At 41.8% G+C, this 18,536-nt stretch overlaps 2 protein-coding genes across 6 annotated transcripts in view; one reads left to right on the top strand and one right to left on the bottom strand.

The window, feature by feature from the left end:
* The window catches only part of LOC137293751 (macrophage metalloelastase-like), a 167,630-nt gene extending 165,948 nt beyond the window's left edge, over positions 1–1,682 (bottom strand). Inside the window, exon 1 of the mRNA XM_067824475.1 lies at positions 1,679–1,682. The gene's annotated coding sequence lies outside the window, so the exon portion shown is untranslated. The remainder of the gene's footprint in view (positions 1–1,678) is intronic.
* Positions 1,683–6,387: 4,705 nt separating this feature from the next.
* On the top strand, positions 6,388–14,982 carry LOC137280415 (protein unc-93 homolog A-like). 5 transcript variants are annotated; one of them, XR_010956702.1, is made up of 5 exons: positions 6,388–6,673; positions 8,099–9,143; positions 11,358–11,625; positions 13,094–14,117; positions 14,285–14,980. XR_010956702.1 is itself a non-coding variant. In XM_067811883.1 (5 exons), the coding sequence occupies exons 3-5, from the start codon at positions 8,244–8,246 to the stop codon at positions 13,315–13,317; spliced, it is 1,392 nt and encodes a 463-aa protein (XP_067667984.1). In that variant the 5' UTR covers positions 6,402–6,673; positions 7,280–7,323; positions 8,099–8,243; the 3' UTR covers positions 13,318–14,975. The 5 variants fall into 5 exon arrangements, 3 of the variants coding, with proteins under 3 accessions (XP_067667983.1, XP_067667984.1, XP_067667985.1); XM_067811883.1 differs by adding an exon at positions 7,280–7,323 and having other exon boundaries at positions 6,402–6,673; positions 13,094–14,975; XR_010956703.1 differs by lacking the exon at positions 6,388–6,673 and adding an exon at positions 7,415–7,488 and having other exon boundaries at positions 14,285–14,972.
* Positions 14,983–18,536: the final 3,554 nt, after the last annotated feature.

Here is an 18,536-nt window from a genome sequence, read left to right as displayed (position 1 = left end):
TGGTAGACCAGTATATGAAAGCATCCATCAGTTAATATGACTATGGTTTCAGCGAGATACATGCAGATTCCACTCTATCGTCTTTGGACTTCCGATGGTCGTGCCTCCGTCAGTGTCAACACTCCTCTACCTTACAACCGCAACTACTTCAACAGTTTCCAAGGTAATTATTTCCATAGCAACCAATGGCTATTCAGACACAAATATCAGAATCTATTGTAATTGTCCAAAGGAGTAATGGTAACTTCATCAGCAAAACGTCCAGAAAAAGCAAACTTCCAGATTAAGAAGTGTCCGGTATAGCTGGTGTGTTATAATATTCTTTGTAATGTACACTCTGAACTGTTGTCACATCTAAGGTATGGGCAAGTACCGGTTTAAAGAGGTTTCACTCTATCTGATTGTAAGTAATGGTTGACATGTTGTATTGACTGTCACACCTCAAGATCGCATCATCAGAGACCATGTATTTTCCTCTTATCACACGATCTGGAGGCTTCGATGTATAGGTTTATGGTTAAAGTGTTAGGTGGTTGCGCCAAACATCCAGCTTCGAACCTGGTGTCAAATAAGGATAAACTTTATAGCTTCTTTATTCAGGTAATGAAACGTTTCTCTACATCACCTTGTTAAAGAACTTGTTAATCCATAACGCTTGTCCTTATCTGGCTCGGCCTTGATCATGTAATGACATTACAGGTAATGCAACAGAGCATGTTTTCGTTAACACTACTAAATCTTTCAACTTTCAGCATCACCATTTTGGATCAGCCCAAACCCCACAGCGATCAACCCGGTGGCGCCACCAATCAGGGCTCTGTTTACATCACCTCTGGCAAGCAAGCATGTTGAGTCACCACCAATCGTATCACCGATAACAAACACAATTGACAAGGAGCTACCGGTGATGACGAAACAAAGCAGTACATGGGTGTGGCCTAAAGGTGACGTCACGGGTCCATTGAGAAGTTTGACAATAAAACAATATTAGTTTGTCCACTGGAGAACATGGATGTAAATCAGACAGTCACCGTTTCTGGACTGTCTAATCACCGCAGTGATAATCTGTAATGCTGGCTACATGAAGAGGTTTAGGATGATAAATTTGGACCAGTGGGTATTGCACTTTTGTTAAGCATTAAAAGTGGCAATAATCACAAAGTCATACTGCAGCAGTCAAGAACGAGTTGACAGGGAAGATGTAGAGGTCTACTACTGACCTTGAGGACTAGATGTTCTGGGTACATGTGTACTCGCTGTTTGGGGGACTGTTGAACAAACACATTTATCTCTGAAGGACATAGACACGTTTTTTCTGTAATACGTGTATCTGTTATGGGAATAGATGTGTTGATGCATGTCAGTGCCTCTGGCGTGTTCAGCACTTTCTTGACGACGTGGTGCTTATCGGAGGACAAACTCCATATTAAAGTAGCAGTGGGTTGTTGTTATGCTACTGCGAGGAATGTAAAAAAGAATATTATTGAGTCAGTGACATTTGGCGATCTTTCCCGGAAGTTCCACACTTCTTCCCATGTATAATGCCTTTTTTCAAAGTTGGTCTTGTCAGTGGTTCAAGGGAGGTTACTCTCTCTCTCTCTCTCTCTCTCTCTCTCTCTCTCTCTCTCTCTCTCTCTCTCTCTCTCTCTCTCTCACACACACACACATACACACACTCGTGAAATCGTACTTACAAATGTTGGCTAACATTCGAAACATTGTCAACATAAAATCACAGATATCTGTCGTAACACGTACATATAAATACAATCTAACAGTCACTTATTGATACAAAATGCTTGAAATTTAATCCATAGCAGACAAATGACAAACGAGACGTGTACGGGTACCCCGGAACGTGGCTGTGATGTAATTAGCAGTCATGATCATATTCCTTTTTGTGGAACGGTTCTCACAATATCTAGACGCCATTGGTTAAGACTTTGACATTTGATGTCATAGGTACGGACCATATGCTATTTGCCGAATTTCTGTTTTGGAGAGTCCTGCAAGCTTGTTCTGCTTGACCTCAGCTACTCTCCATATGCATGACCCTGGAGGTCAATAGCACAAATTGCAGGTCGAGTTAGCTTCATCGAACATGGGGGCAGGGAATGTTATTGATGTTGCGTTTATGCGAAAAGTGCATGCTTGGATTCGTTGCGGAACTTGTCCTGGAGAACAACACTTGTGAAAAAAACAATCAAAAAACAAACATTTCATGTCTTGATTCAATTGTCAAAACAACCATATGCTATCTAGCTTGGGTTACTGACTTTACAACATCAGTTACTTTCACAATCGGATTCACTCTGGCAGTCACTCTCTGCACGCAGATGCTGCTGCTCGCTGCCTGTATGCCCCAATGAGAAACATTAAACAATCTTCTTTTATAAAAAGGGACATTTCTCACGTTTTCACTACACTGCCATGTCAAACGGCGACCATGTCTCACATGCTGACAATCAACTCACAAAGGTGCGCTCCTTCACAATAACAGACCCAACCAGTTGTGACACAGTCTCGCAACGCATTAGTATTGCCTTGATCAGGCCAAGCTGAACAAACTGTAAGTCGGTATTATCCTGCTGAGGAAGTTCCAACAAATAAACAAACCATGTTTCATTTATAGCCATCACAGAGTGTGGCCCCGCTGTTCTTTTCAAACTGTCCCTGCTTTCCACTGAAATATCAGTTGAAAGAGAATATTTACTGACGAGAAGCGATTGAGTTTACAAAAGATCATTGTTATACTGATGCTAATGCCGCACGCTGACTAGTGAGTGGCAGCAGATCTGGATCCAACACGTTTGGGCGAAGTAATATGCTGAGTCTTTTATTACTTACATGTTTTTCATTTGCTGTTTTTAAAGGCAAGAAGTGCATCTTTACTAAGGTTTTTTTCAGAAAAAGAAAAGTGGGTCAACACGAAAATGCCTGAATCGAAATTTGAAAAAGTTGTCGCACATTTCTAATTTTATGCTTACAGTTGTGTTGGTGTGGTTGTTTTTCGTTGTGTCGTTACAGTCAGCGTAATTTTAATACTGTGGTTTGTAGTTTTCGTGATTTGTAATAACCTTGTGAAGCCACTCACTGTATATAGAGATTGAAATAAGTGAGCCTACGTTTCTGTTTTCACCTTCATGTGCACTAGCCGTGAAGATCCGGGTTAGAATTGATCTTCAGCAACCAATGCTAGTCAGAGTCGCTGGATTTTTTTGACACGACATCGTATACCTGTTGCTTAGATCGATACTCATGACGTTGATCACTGGATTGTCCAGATTATTTACAGACCGCAGCCTTATAGTTAAGTGCAGCGTTAACAAAACAACCAACCAACCAACCACCCAGTCACCCATACAGTTATAGTATTATAATAACCTTGACCTTATAGTAACCTTTTTAGGGTTTATATGTGGCCTAGGATAATTATAATACCTAGATTGTTGTCGGGGAATTAGCTTGGGACCGCACACCTTCATAATAACCAAGAGTGGCCAGTCTTTATTCGGTGCATTTCATGAGTGAAGTACCCCGAATAAAGGCCGTTATATATACCACCGATGCTCTCAGAGTTCGTGATATGGACGCACGTTTAAATGAGTAATCCTTAAACAATACTTACAAATGTTACTCATCTACACTGCTGATTATCTGAATTTTGAGATTACTAGCGTAGCTTCAAAGACTTGAGAATGCAGAAATGACTAAAGTTATCTAACAGTTTTCTCGGCGAGTGTGTTATCATATAGTAGTCTTTACTTTTCTCTCTTGACATGTAGGTTTAACGATTAGTGCATAACGCTTATCAAGTAACTTAGTAATTAAGACGAGCGCATATCTCACTGACGGATTAATATACTTGGAGCGGACCATGCATGTAATCTTAAAACTTAACACACAATGCTAATTATGTGACAACTTGGAAAATGAAGATCACCAGTAACATATACAGCGTTCAATATTCTCGTTTTTGAGTAAAATGTACAAAATGGGTCGTTTAGTTCTACTCTATAAACTCAGAAATATTTATGTAAGAGCGAGGAAAATGTGGCGTGTTTTAGAACTATGATAGTATAATAACCTTGACCTTATAGTAACATTTTTTTGTTTATATGTGGTCTATGATAATTATAATACCTAGATTGTTGTCGGGGAATTAGCTTGGGACCGCACACCTTCAAAAATAACCAAGAGAAGCAGCGATTAGTGGCCAGTCTTTATTCGGTGCATGTCATGAGTCATTACATAATAAAACATTAGCAATATTTCAAGCTTGCACAAATAGCAGATATGAAAATCATCTGAATGAATAATTACATAACCCTTACTGACAAAAAATACCTTGCAATAAACAAGTGCAAGGATTACACAAAGTGAAGACAGCGCAGCTGAAAAATATGCATAGAGACTGATGAGGTAACGCTACAGTAAGACACGTAGTGCATGTGTTATCAATTACTAAAGTGATCTTCTGTTTGTGGAGGTCGTAAGTGATACACCCCAACAGAACACAACTTAAAGGGAGTAATAGGAATGCACAAATAATATACACGTCACTGTGCTAGTTGAATCATATGACCACACCTTTACATCTAGACCATCGTGAGATACTAAAGATCATATGTCGAACAGCATGTTACTGAAAGCTTTCAAAGTATTACATAATCAGAGCTTAACAATATTGAAAACACACCAATATCGAGCAACAGAATGAAACAACAAGGTTTATGTGCGCTTATGAGGTTTGCTTGTATGTAGACAGGGGTTTCATCATTAATATATATTGACAACATGATCATTTGAAAGTCCACTCACCAGTCGGGCCCGTGACTGTGAAGATGTACTGGCCCGACTGGATAGTTACTAGCCACGGCCTAACGAGCCACTGGCTATTTCGCTCAGTGCATTAATAATTTACCATGTCCTTCTTGTGATGTTGAGTCACAATATGATGAGAATACGCATAAAAAACAAAATTGTGTTTTGGCAGAAAGATGATTGCGTGCAGGATACGATTTCGCAGATAAACATTTTTTCGAGATTTTTTCGCCTGTTTTTAACATAATAGACATTTCAGTTTAAAAGATTCCTACACATCTGTTGCCTGTGCAGCAGTCACGGACTGACAGTTCACAATGGCCACTACTCCAGGGCATTAAAGGCTGTTATAATCAGTGTTCATAGAATATATCTTATTTGGTCACCTGATATCAGCTGGAAAATGCTTTGTAGTTTTTGCTGACAGTACGTATTCAATAATGGTAGATAGATAGATAACACTTTATTAATGTTCATTCAGTCAATTCCGTAACTGTACAATCCATTTTGCTGATATATGCTTAAGGTGCAGTGTGGTAGCACAAAGGTTAAAGTGTTCGCTTGTCAATGCAGTACACACACACACACACACACACACACACACACACACACACACACACACACACACACACACACACAGAGAGAGTAACATTGATTATTCGTCCGTTACTAGACTAACAGCTAGTCTCTGAAATGAACATATTTTACTGACAAAAACGTTCATAGTGAAAAACAAAATATTATGAAATGGAGCCCTGAGACTTTCTTCATTTTCTGGAGCTAAGGAAATCTAGACTTATCACATTTTCTAGACTTGCGTGGGCTTTTTTGGATATATATATATACTTCAGGGTCTGTACGAGAGTCTAGTTCGTTCAACTTCAACTTCAACTTCAACTTCATTTATTGTCCAAAGACCACCAATGGTGGTATGAGAGTACATGGTACACACATCAATCTTTACATACAGTCAAAATGGCGGCAGAGTATGACAATATATTATAACAAATCAGTTGATGATATGACATGTCTGTTACCTGACAGTTCTTACAGCAGAAGAGATAACATTCACAAACTTTGCTAAGTTTTAAGTAAAATCTAAACAAGTAAACAAAATTTTATACGATATAATGTTTGAGTGTTTCAATAATTTGGTTGGTATTAATTTTTTTCTAGATTCGTTAAAGGCAGGGCAGCGAAAAATGTAGTGAAACTCATCTACAATCCGGGTTTGAACTGGTCTTCAGCAACCCATGCTTGTCGTGAGAGGACACTATAGGTGTCGGTTGGTCAAGCTCGATGACAAGGTTGGCATATGTCATCAGACAGCCCATTAGTTTCAGGGGTTGTTTGGTAGCTTAGTAGCAAAGCGTTCTCTCCTCACACTGAAGACCCGTGTGCGATTCCACACTTGGGTGCAATGTGTGTTGCCCATTTCAGGCGACCCCAGCTGTAACATTGCTGGAATATCGCCAACAGCGGCGTTACTCACATTACTAACTCACCCACAGACGCAGGGGACCGTCCCTTATCTGACCATACAAAATACCATGTTATGCTTTTGACACGACCCCGATACTTACAGCAATGGCGGCGTGGTCAAGATACCGTGACGTGCCGTGAGGTGAGAAATAAACTGGTTGTGTACGGGGTTACAGTCAGTGTTCACTACTACAGACATGTGGTGGTCGTCGTTCACCACGGTTATACAAGCCAGCGGCCTATTTATTGCGGGTTTAAGGTCCAGGACACGCGACCGTTAGTCTGCTTACGAGACAACGCGGTGTTCAAGCTGCGCGAGTAGACACCGGACAGACTGCCACACAGACAGAACTACCTACCATGCAGGGTGAGTAAATAGGACAGTTTTCACTAAGTGATCGCTGTTAATGTGACTTTCAGTTTGATGGTCAAGTCTCAGCTGTCTGTTCGACAGCTGATCGAAAGTCCATTTCCTTGGGGTCAAAGGTTAGCGCGGAAGAGGCCCTGGGTATGAGAGGTTAGTCTACAACAGAAGTTTTTGTATGTATGTATGTATGTATGTATGTATGTATGTATGTATGTATGTATGTGTATGTATGTGTATGTGCGTGCGTGTGTGTGTGTGTGTGTGTGTGTGTGTGTGTGTGTGTGTGTGTGTAGTGTACAATTTCTCTCAGTCGTTGTTGTCACCAATACGTTGAACTGACTCCTTATATACACACTGTCATTTTATCGCGTGACTCGGCTTCCTTGGTGAGTCTACTATGTAAGTACATCGGTGAGGCCGACTTTACATAAATCACTGGTTCATACATATTTATTGTGAGTACTGAAAGCGAATGTTGACGGCGACTTGTATATTGTCGAGTTAACCCTTTAGTGTATCCCAGCTCCAATAAATGCCTTCCTTATACAGCCAGAGGACCAACGTGTCTCTACGACCTGTAATATAACGGGATATTCTCTCTTTCAGAAGGTGTATTGTTCTTCTATGTTGATGTTGTCCCTGCCCAATGAGTAAGTGAGTTTATGTTTACGCCGCACTCAGCAACATAACACCTCTATGGCGGTGGCTTGTAAATAATCAAGTCTGGACCACACATTTCAGTTGGTAACCGATGACGTGCGAGCCTGACCACTCGATCCCGCGCCGCGTACTGAGGAAGACGAGAAATATGAACTGTAAGCGCTCAAACGAACTGGGCTAATTAGAGAAATAAATTAGGCACAATGTAAATTAGTAACTCAATTTATGAGCCTCACTAAACATGGGCGCCAGTTTAGAAGCTCCCACTATTTCCATAACTCAGTTGAATAGTGCCGCGGGAATGATATTGTTGTACGAATCACAAGCTCATCAGTCAGAAAAGCTATTAGATGCCATGGTTGTATTTCAGTTATACCAGGAGGCAGTACAGGATCATACACAGTGGTAGTTGAAAAGTTCACTGCTCACGATGAACTGTCGAATTGTGTTACCTGTTCAGGGGTTTTTGACATGATCCATCCCGTGGTCCACACACTTCTGACACCGAGGCTGGAGTTCCTGCATACTTAGCTTACTTTTGGGGGAAACTAGGGTGCGCTTTGGACCTGAAGTGTTCTGGCGACTAGTTTCAGACTCGTAATGTTTCTCAGACATTTGTCAAATCCTTGATCACTTCCAGCTGTTTCATTTGCCTACACAAAATCGGGAACATTTCCAGAGATGAAAACCAAACCTCCACCACATTCACTCTTGTAACTTGGTAACGTGTAACGTTTACGGCTAACCACTGTTTCCCTTTTCCAGGTGGCAGACAACCCATCGTGGTACAGCTGGTGCATACGACGTACTGTGGAGTGAAACAAATGAACACTCGCCCACTTATATGAACACAAACGAACACAACCTCTACTCGTCGTTTGTGTATTGAGAGGCAGTTTCCTGGAGCATTATGGCGTTACGAGAGGAGTCAGACACAACACCCATTCTTTCAAAGAGTCCAGATGCCGAAAAGCAGACGACAATAAAGACAGTCCGACAGAACCTGGCGGCGCTGTGTGTCATCTGGGTATTCACCCTCACGGCTTTCTCAGGCTTACAGAACCTGGAAGCTAGCCTTAACCTAGATCTCGGGATCTACTCACTAGCCGCCCTAACCGGAAGTGGAATTATAACCTCTATCCTAGCACCCGCTATCATCAGATTCACCGGATGCAAAGGAGCTTTAATTCTGTCCTGGATAAGTTTCTGTGTGTTTGTTGGCGCCAACTATTACCCGGAGACATACACCTTGATTCCAGGCTCAGTAATAATTGGTCTAGGTACCGGGCTGCTTTGGACTGCTCAAGGGGTCTACGTAACTACCTCCGCTGTCGATTATTCCAAAGTTACAAAGGAAAACTTGGATTCTGTGGTCAGTAGATTTTTCGGAATATTTTGCATGGCGTTTCAAAGCACTCAAATTTGGGGCAACCTCATCAGTTCTCTTGTTTTCCGCAATGTTAACAATAACATCACAATCGAAGATGTTACGCATTGTGGAGCGAACGACTGTCCTGGAAATCTCCCGCCAGTTTCAAATCAGACGTCTGCAGAATCCAGGAAGCCAGACGACACGACAGTGTATGTGTTACTGACGATCTATCTCGCCTGTGTTGTGGTTGGACTTATCGTTACTGTACTATTTCTGAAGCCCATCACACCACGAGAATCAGAGACGGACATGGGCGTTGTGGCACTTATGTCGTCAACGTTGAAGCTTCTTGTGACCGACATCAACATGGCGTTGCTGGTGCCATTCTGTCTATATACTGGCATGGAACAGGTGTATCTGTTCGCTGAATATACAAAGGTGAGTGCAAGGCAATCACAGATCTTGACTTTCTTTCTTTACAATATATTGATCTTAACTATCGATCTCAGCTGTTGATTTTAACCATAGAGCTTTGCTATCGAACTTAAACTATAGATCTGAGCTTCATACTTTTGGTCTATTGGTCTATTTTGGAAGCTATTGGTCTTCACACGTGTCTTTACTATTGATCGCAGTGATTGACCATTGTTAATATGAACTCTGATTGTAACTATATGTCTTCAATAACAATCGTAACAATCAGCCTTAACTATTTATCCTACCTATAGGTCTTTACTATTGGTCTTAACGACAGATCTTAGTTTCATACTATGAAGCTATTGATCTTCGCTATGTGTCTTCATTATCAATCTGAACTGTTGATTGTAACTAAATATCTTCAAAGTTGATCCAAACAGTCGATTTTACATATAATATTCATCTTAACTAGTTGTTCTGTGTATAGGTTTTTACTAGTGTTGTTGACAATCGATCTCAGCTAAAGATCTTCAGTATAGATCTTTAGTATTAATATTTACCATTGATCTGAATTATCAAAACACTTCTTTGGGCACACGATGTTCAGGTTGATATAGATTGGGAGGTAAATCATACACACGGAAAACCAGAAAAGAAGGAACACGCAGCAGAAACACCGGTATGTAGTGGTAGGAGTTACCTTCATCCCATGATTTACAACATTTGCACTGAAGGATTTTGGATAGTGGAACCCGTAAAGGTCACGAGGTGGAATAGGCCTTCAGCAACCCATGCTTGACACAAAAGGTGACTATGCTTGTCGTAAGAGGCGACTAACGGGATCGGGTGGTCAGGCTCGATGACTTGGTTGACACATGTCATCGGTTCCCAATTGCGCAGATCGATGCTCATGTTGTTGGTCATGATCACTGGATTGTCTGGTCCTGTCTCGACTATTTACAGACCGCCGCCATATAGCTGGAATATTGCTGAGTGCGGCGTAAAACTAAACTCACTCTCTCACTCGGTTAGTGGACAAACCATTGCTTCTGTTTGCCTTTCAACTTAATCTCACCTAACAGTTGTCCATGGCGTTAGGAAATCATATCCGGGGCATTATCAACATACATTTTGTTTGGTGGGCACTGACATCACATGTATAATGACACTGGCATATGGATCATGGCTAATTCACACACCCACTTCGTGCTCAACGTTTCAGGGTTACACTGTGCCCAAGAGACGCATGCCTCACATCGTTATAAACTCCAGTGTGTTTAACGGCAATCACTGACTTCGCACATCCACTAAAGTAAGCTCTCGCCGCTATACGACCTAACCAATACAGCACAACGTTGCATCTAAACTCACCGACAACAGTCAGCCCTCTTACCACAGTTTGCTCAAATCGCAGGCTGTTTTTTTTATTTCTCCACAATCGCCATGTCTGTGCTCTGAAATGACCATGGTAAAATCTCCCTGGAATTCTAGGTCACAGATACCTATCAATGTAAGAGGCGCCTGTAGATTGAAGGCTTGTGACTAGCTACCTGACTGCATCGCACGGTGCTCTTTGTATCAATCACTTGATTGTTTTGTTTAGACAATAATATTTTGCCATACACTTGGTTACCGAGGATGTCTTATCCCTCTTTACGTCTTATTCGTATAGACTGTGGCGTACACAATGTCAAGGGATAGGTGTGGGAATGGCGTTAAGGCCGCTCTACATGACTCCATGTGAAAGAGGTTGCAACGTATGTCATATTTGGGATTTCACTTTCTTAGTAAAGTGCAAATTCTAGTACTTTTTTTGGTTGAGTCCAATCCGGGATTCGAAGCCACACCCTCACGTGGAAATCGCGGTGGCGAAAAAAAGTACTAGAATTTGTACTTTACTGAGAGAGTGAAATCCCAGATATGACATATGTTGCATTTGACCACTTTCTAAAATGGCATCGTGAAAGAGGTTGTGTTGATTGACAGTGTGTGTAATTTATTCCTCAGTCTGCAATGATCTAGCTTGTATCGGGACATCCATAAATGACTGATTCTGAAAAAAGATAAGCTTTTATTATAATTATGCTTCTGCTAACCAAGTGTAAATCATACTCACCCACTCGTACAAAATAGTGAGTTAACAGTCGATCAAGATAGAACAGAGATAAAGTGCCCGAGTTTATGGAAGGTGGCGAAAGAGATGTGTTCATCGTAAAACACTTACCTTGGTTTCAGTCTTTCGTGACGTGTGCTCTTGGTATCGACTGGGTCGGGTATACGATGATCTGCTTCGGGGTCTGTAACACCATCGGCTCCCCCGTTGTGGGCTGGCTGTGTCGTTACGTCGGCCGCGGAGTCCTCTTCTTTTTTGCTGCTGCGGTGAACATCGCCGTCATCTTGACCATGCTGTTCTGGCAACCAGCGCCTAGCAACAAGGTGGTGTTCTTCGCGGTGACTGGTCTATGGGGAACTGCTGACGCTGTGTGGCAAACACAGAGTGCAGGTAATTGTTTTGACTTTCCGTCATATTTATTAATTATTTGCCCTGCTGATCCCAACCAGTTTTACATGGGCTGTACTAGATGATTAAGGTGTGCATCCACAAGAAAGGGAGGGTGAGTTTAGACATGTCAGTGAGAGTGGGGTTTTACGCAGAAATATCACGATGGGGGTAAACAGAAATAGGCTTCAAACACTGGGCCCACGTGGTGTTCAGCATGACGAGCTGACACTTTAACCATTAGGCAGAGGCGCCTACCCTAAAAGTGCCCCATCAGTAATAAGTGATGGGAAATACACGTTTTTTCAGTAATTTGCATTTGAATGGGGGAAATATACGATCTTTATCGACCTACTTTAACAAGCAATCAGAAACAAACCCGGGTGTCACGTGGTGGATCAATCACATATCGGAATTACACGATCTTTGCCAACATGATGCACTCCGGAAATAATTGTTGCACTTGATTTCAGGAAGCGCAGTAACTGGAGAAAGCTTCGTGAATCTTTGCAAATTGTTTTATGTTACACGTTTTGACTTGTAAGTAATTTTGTAAAGTAATTTTGAATTTTTGACAGTCGTGAAATCGTAGTATTACTATATACTACAGTATAATTAGAAGGTAAAATCGTAATAATTACGGAGAAATCGTAAGGGTAGGCACCTCTGCCTTAGGCTACCCCACATCCTTAGATGATCTGTGATGGCTTTCAACATTATTTTAGTTATACCATGGGGTTTCAGCATAATTCGAAAGCCCGAAATGTGGGATATTGAGGGTCATTGTGGGACAACATGAGACTTTAGCTCAGGATCATTGTATCTTGGCGCGCAAAAGGGACGTCACTGTGAAGAGTGACTTAACGTCTTAGACAGTGTCACCCTGTTATAAAGGAAGATGGAAGAACTGTTTCCATAGCATTGTGACCCTGACCTTGAAATATTGTGACCTTGGCCGACAAGTACTGTGACATTGGCCGTGAAGTATTTTGACCTTCACCGCTAAGTATTGTGACCTCTTCCGTGAAGTATTGTGACCTTGACCGTGAAGCATTGTAACGCTGGCCGTAAAGTAGTAAGTCAATCCGGGAATGGCGGATCTCTGTACAAACTCTGTCCACATGTTGGAAACTCAAATTGTTCACATGACTATCGGTATATGCCATGCTATCATACATTAAATACCCGGGACTTGGGATAAACTAAGGATAAGAATACAGGGGTGCAATACGAATGACGTAAACAAATACCGAATTGCACCCCCGATTCCATATTGAATCCTGTCGGTTCTAATTTCTCCAAGCTCGGGACCTTCAGATTAATGCAAGGTAAGAGAGTATATTATAAATACAGAACACCTTACTGGTGCATTTGGATGTTTGATATTGTACCACGAAAATGTCAAGGGAGCAGAGGCATGACATCTTCTCGTAGTATATGATCACATACCAACTCTACTCTCTCTTTACAGCTCTCATGGGTGTTGTGTTCACGCACAAACAAGGGCCTGCCTTCGGCAATCTCAGGACGTTGCAAGCGATGGGCTTTACTATAGCGTACATCTATAGTAACCAACTGTGCCAGTATGTAAAACTCTACCTGCTTGGTGGGTTCCTCATTCTGTCCATGGCTCTGGTTGGTATAGTTCACTTCAGACGTAACAGCAGTCGGAAGTCGAACTACACCAGCCTTTAGAATTAGTTGTGACTTAAAGACAGCATCAAAATACGTAGTTCGAATCCAAGCTATTCGTAACCAACTCGTCTTATATCCGGGACAAGACAAATAGCCTCCTCTTGGTTGTTACAGAAACGGGCGAGTGTAGACCAATGCATTTGAGTCGTTTTAGTCTAAGGGAGACAATTCAGTGCGACTTTTGTTCTTGTCTAAAACGAAGAGATGAACACAAGCAATGAGGATTCAGCAAGTTGCGTTTTCAATTCGTGGACATGTGTTTATAATTAGCCTTAATGTTGACAAAAAACTAAACAACTAAACATGCTGCATTTAGACATCTCATCACGTAACAAAAACAAAAAAAAAACACCCAACGTTTGAGTCCCAATATAAACCATATTCATTAATCCGACAAGAGTATTTAAGCAGAAATGCTTTACCGCACCAGTTGCTGAGGGCGCTGCTGTACAAAACAAACCTCAACGAAAAATCTACCTTAATTCTATGTTAAGGTATGGGAGTAACGGTCACCTTAGCACTAAGATCGCCTTTTACAACGGCACTCTGAACATAAGCCGATACTAGCTGTATTGGTAGAGAAAAAATGGCAAGAAACTCTAAACTTTACAATCGCATCCGAGTTTAGGTTCCTCTGAAACATTGCAAATTGTTTGGTTGGTCGATGATGAATATCAGTTTTGCAGCTGATACTTTCTTAGACACGTGTGTTTCATGTTCCGTGTGGACCAGGAGATCTGTAAGTATCCATGTAGTGAACACCTGGTGTCATAGCAGGGTTTCAGTCATGTCGTAATATTGTCCGTCGCTGCTTATATCGCCGGATGTTTATTTGTCCATCAAACAGTGACTGATAATGCTGCAATATCACGGCGGAGGACACCAGAAAATGAGCTTCACACATTGTATCCGTGTGGGGAATCTAACCCCGGTCTTCAGGATGACGAGCGAACGCTTCAACCACTAGGCTACCCCACTGCCCAGCAAAGGTTGGAAGGTACACTGCACACTGGACTTGTTTATCTGTATAGTTGGCATTGGATGTCAAAACGACAGAAGATCAAGTAAATTTTAATATCATTGGTCAGCGTCCAGAAAGAAAAGCGTCAAGGTTCAAAGCGTAAAATGGACTTGAAAGCGATGCTTTTGTGCTATGTCTTATTTAAATACTAACATATAACACCTGTTCCCGGGTCCACGGGTCAAGTTTTAGCATTCGGCTAAAAAGGGCTTGTCTGGTGTTTACGCGGCACCATACTCACTCCTTTTGAGGTCTTCCTAAAACCCGGGACCGGACCGGGCCGGACCAGCGGGTAATACTAGTGAGTGAGTGAATGAGTTTGGTTTTACGCCGCTTTGAGCAATATTCCAGCGATATCACGGCGAGGGACACCAGAAAATGGGCCTCACACATTGTACCCATGTGGGGAATCGAACCCGGGTCTTTGGCGTGACGAGCGAACGCTTCAACCACCAGGCTACCCCACCGCCCCTCGGGTAATACTAATATAGATTGAATATTAAAATGAAATGTGATCATCTGGGCAGATTCACCTCCAGCTTTCTCAGATGTATGGCTTTGCACGAGGAACTGTGACTGAACCAAACTGTATATTTGACAATGTAATAAAGTGATATCTATGACTTCCTACCAAGTCCCCCAGATGCTTAATGTTGTGTTTTCCATGCTATGTTTATATGTGGTAAGGTTTCCCACTGGTCTTAGATTATGAGGTAAGACCTTCAGAGGGTGACGGGATTTGGATGTTCCCTTATTACCATGTACTGATTCATGTTTTTGTCAAACAAAACAACATCTTACATGAACACCAGACGAATTGGTGCGACCCAGATAGACAGCGCTCCTGTTTCGGCACCCTCACATCACAACTCAAGAGGCAAACTAAATCATAGACATTGCAAAACAACCAATCAATATTCCTGGCATTGTAACAGCATTCCAAAGTAACAACAAAAAACCCATAGCACCCAGGATCTACTCACTTCAACCCAAAAGGTTTAGTTCAAATTCATCCGTGCCAACTTGGGTGTTTGCTAATGAACGTGTCCACCAAGCAGCCAATGCGGCACTTTAGCCACCCCCCCCCCCCCCCCCCCTTTTTTTTTTTTTTTTTTTTTTTTACAATTCTAAACATTCAAGTCATACACCACCTTAAAAAATCTCCAGATCTTCACGATGATCATCATCAATAGCAGCAGTGTTCAGCAATTCAAACTTACTCAAAGTACAAATCAATGTGCTTTGACAGACATACATATTTAACATGTTTCACCATGAAATTGACGTACCCGCACACCCACAATAGAAGCATGATCTTCGAACGTAACTCGATAAGAGTAACACCGTAACACCTCATTTAGTAAACACTGTGTGTATAATCTATATTCATGTGTACACGTCAAAGTGTTAGGTTCTGAACGACTTGGCCCAGGATCTTCAAATGAACTCGAAGAAGATGTGTATAAAATGGTCAACAAAGTATACACTTTCCTCCAGAAAATCATACGTGTTTTGTTATTGTCATCTAAAAACGACCCGTGAAGGTCCGGGTAGAACAGGCCTTGAACAAACCATGCTTGAAACAAAAGGCGAGTCTGCTTGTCGTACGAGGTGACTAACGGGATCGGGTGGTTGGCACATGTCGTCGGTTCCCAATTGCGCAGATCGATGCTCATGCTGTTGATCATTGGATTGTTTGGTCCAGACTCCATTATTTACAGACTTCCGCCATATAGCTGAAAAATTGCTGAGTGCGGCTTAAAACTAAACTCACTCACTTACTCATCTAAAAAACACCAACAGCTCCTCTGATCTCACAACCTGCGTGTATGCATATCGTAATCCCAGCCAGGGCTGTGACGTCCGAGTGGCGAGATGTCAGCCATTCTCCTTTGTTTAAACTGCATGACAATGGAATTATTATTTCCGTTATCTCGGCGTGTAGTATACACGATGGGATATTGTGTTCGTGGGGGTGTCGCGATCCATCCGGAAACTTACCAAGTGTCATAGTCTTCGGAGATCCAAGCCGATTCATCAATGGGATGACATTTTAGATACAAAAAATAAACGTTTTTCGGGCACATTTTTATCAAAAGCGATGAGAGCGCTAGGACTTTTATTAATTACGTTAGAAAAAGTGACGCGGGAGGAACAGTTTTATTCTCTCTCTCTCTCTTTCTCACTCTCTCTCTTTCTCTCTCTCTTTCTCTCTCTCTCTCTTACTACCCCTATCCCACCCCACCCCCACCCAAGAGAAATACACTTGGGGAAGTTTAGCACGTGTTAATGTGTTGTAGTAGATTCAGTCACACTTACAGACATTCATTCTTATAGTGGGTATACACGTAACTAAACATGGCTGCGAAAATGGGAGAACAAAACTGTGATTGTGAATCTTTGTATCTTGCTCTTTGGTCAATACACAATATTGAATATTTTAGACTTGTCAGTGTCTGGGTGTTGAGCTGCTATCACCGCCAGTGATGACGGAACGAAACGTCGACGTGTAGAGGAGGACAAGCATTGGGTTGCTGAAGAGGTATTCTACCCCGGGTATTCACGGGTCACATGATGTTAACAAGTCAACATGATGTTTTTGTTTGTTTGGTGTTTTTTTAATTGGTTTCAAAAAGAACATCGGTAAATAGAAGGTGACACGTGGATCCAAATGAAAAGTGTTTGAACTCACGACTTTTCTTCCCACATTCATTTCGTTTGCAATTCGCTCCGAAACAGTTTATACAAGTTGCCTAATGAACATCAGGATGTCTTTGTACAAAGCGATCTTACCTCCCATACTTTAACATTGACGTACGCCAGTTGTCTGGACCGCGTTTCTCAACTCTCTCCTAAGTCTAAGATCTCGAAACTTTCCACGTAACATTCCTACCTCATTGGCCTTTATTCACGAGACGTTCGTTGCGCTAGGAATTCCTACCTTGGAATTTAGCCAATGTCTTAAGAATGGGCTTAAGAAATTCGTAGGGCTAAAGCTGTTGACAAATCAACATTATTTCACATGGAACATAAACTTGCCATAAAAGGGGAAGCTCGTTTCACATCCTATAAATATCACTTTCGTAGACGAGGTTAGTTGTTGTGAAGAAATTCTGATCTATTCCTTTGGTTTTAACGCCGCGTTTATTCCTACTGCTGCCATGTACCGGAAGTCTGTACATAATCTGTCCTGGACCAGACAACCCAGAGAATGACATCATGAACATATATAGATACAGCGGAGATGCGATGGCGGCATGCAATCATTTCACCGAGCCAATGAATTAGGCAATGTATTGAAACACTAAAACCACACAATGAGTGTGTGACTGAGTTTAGTTTTACGTCTGTACATAATCGTAAATAATCGAGTCTGGACCAGACAATCCAGTGATCAACAGCATCAGGCCGAGGTCCCAGCATATAGTGATTGCGGCTGATGTTCATGGTTCTGTCAGGTTGAGGTTCTAGTATACATTGACAGGGCTGGATTCGTGGACCAGAGATCGAAGTGAAAAATCAGGAAACTTACTTCATAGTGACAAATGGTAGTTGATGGTGTCAGTTTTGCCAAAGATCGTGTTCCCAACATCTATTGTTTTAGTTTTGAACGTTGGTCAACCGTGCTGTTCCAACACAGGAAACGGTCACAAAACAATTTCCTGAATGATGACATACGGAAATATTTAGTGTCATCAGGAAACAGCGAACTTTTGTACGACGTTAAAATACTGAGTGTGTTCGCAGGTCATACTCTCGTCGCAGTGTCGTCAACTGCGACTGTATTCTATTAGCTATGACATCTTTAGCTGCCTCATTCTGTGACATATTAGGTTATCAGAATTTTTCATCAGTTTACAGTAATACTTATGTGTAGAAAGTACCAACAAGGTAATTCAACAAACTCATTTCACCGAGATAAAACCACGCGTGTCTAATGTGCTTGGTTGTGAGGGAGCACCGAAGTCCCAGAACCTCTCAGGAATGGAGTTGCCAAACACGGTCACCAAACCAACCTAGGACTCTCAGTAGCATCAACTGACCTGTGGACTCAGACGTATGATCCCTAATCCTATATGTTTGCACAACTGGGTCGTTATCGCTACCTGGGCGACTTCACGGCAATAGGTAATTCGACGGCAAGCTTCTACCATTGCTGTTTATCTAAACTATAACGCAATTCGCCAGATATATGCTG

This window comes from Haliotis asinina, chromosome 1 (genome assembly GCF_037392515.1).
Source record: "Haliotis asinina isolate JCU_RB_2024 chromosome 1, JCU_Hal_asi_v2, whole genome shotgun sequence".
Classification (NCBI taxonomy): Eukaryota; Metazoa; Mollusca; class Gastropoda; order Lepetellida; family Haliotidae; genus Haliotis; species Haliotis asinina.
Note: the sequence above shows the minus strand (reverse complement) of the source record. Positions and strands in the feature narration are given on the sequence as shown.

What these genes read in the sequence shown, in the direction of transcription:
- LOC137280415 (XM_067811882.1), top strand. Translation starts at nt 8,244, where the DNA reads ATGGCGTTACGAGAGGAGTCAGACACAACACCCATTCTTTCAAAGAGT. An exon ending in TGTTCGCTGAATATACAAAG is followed by an intron (nt 9,144 to 11,357) that starts GTGAGTGCAAGG and finishes CCTTGGTTTCAG; the next exon opens with TCTTTCGTGACGTGTGCTCT. An exon ending in GTGGCAAACACAGAGTGCAG is followed by an intron (nt 11,626 to 13,093) that starts GTAATTGTTTTG and finishes CTCTCTTTACAG; the next exon opens with CTCTCATGGGTGTTGTGTTC.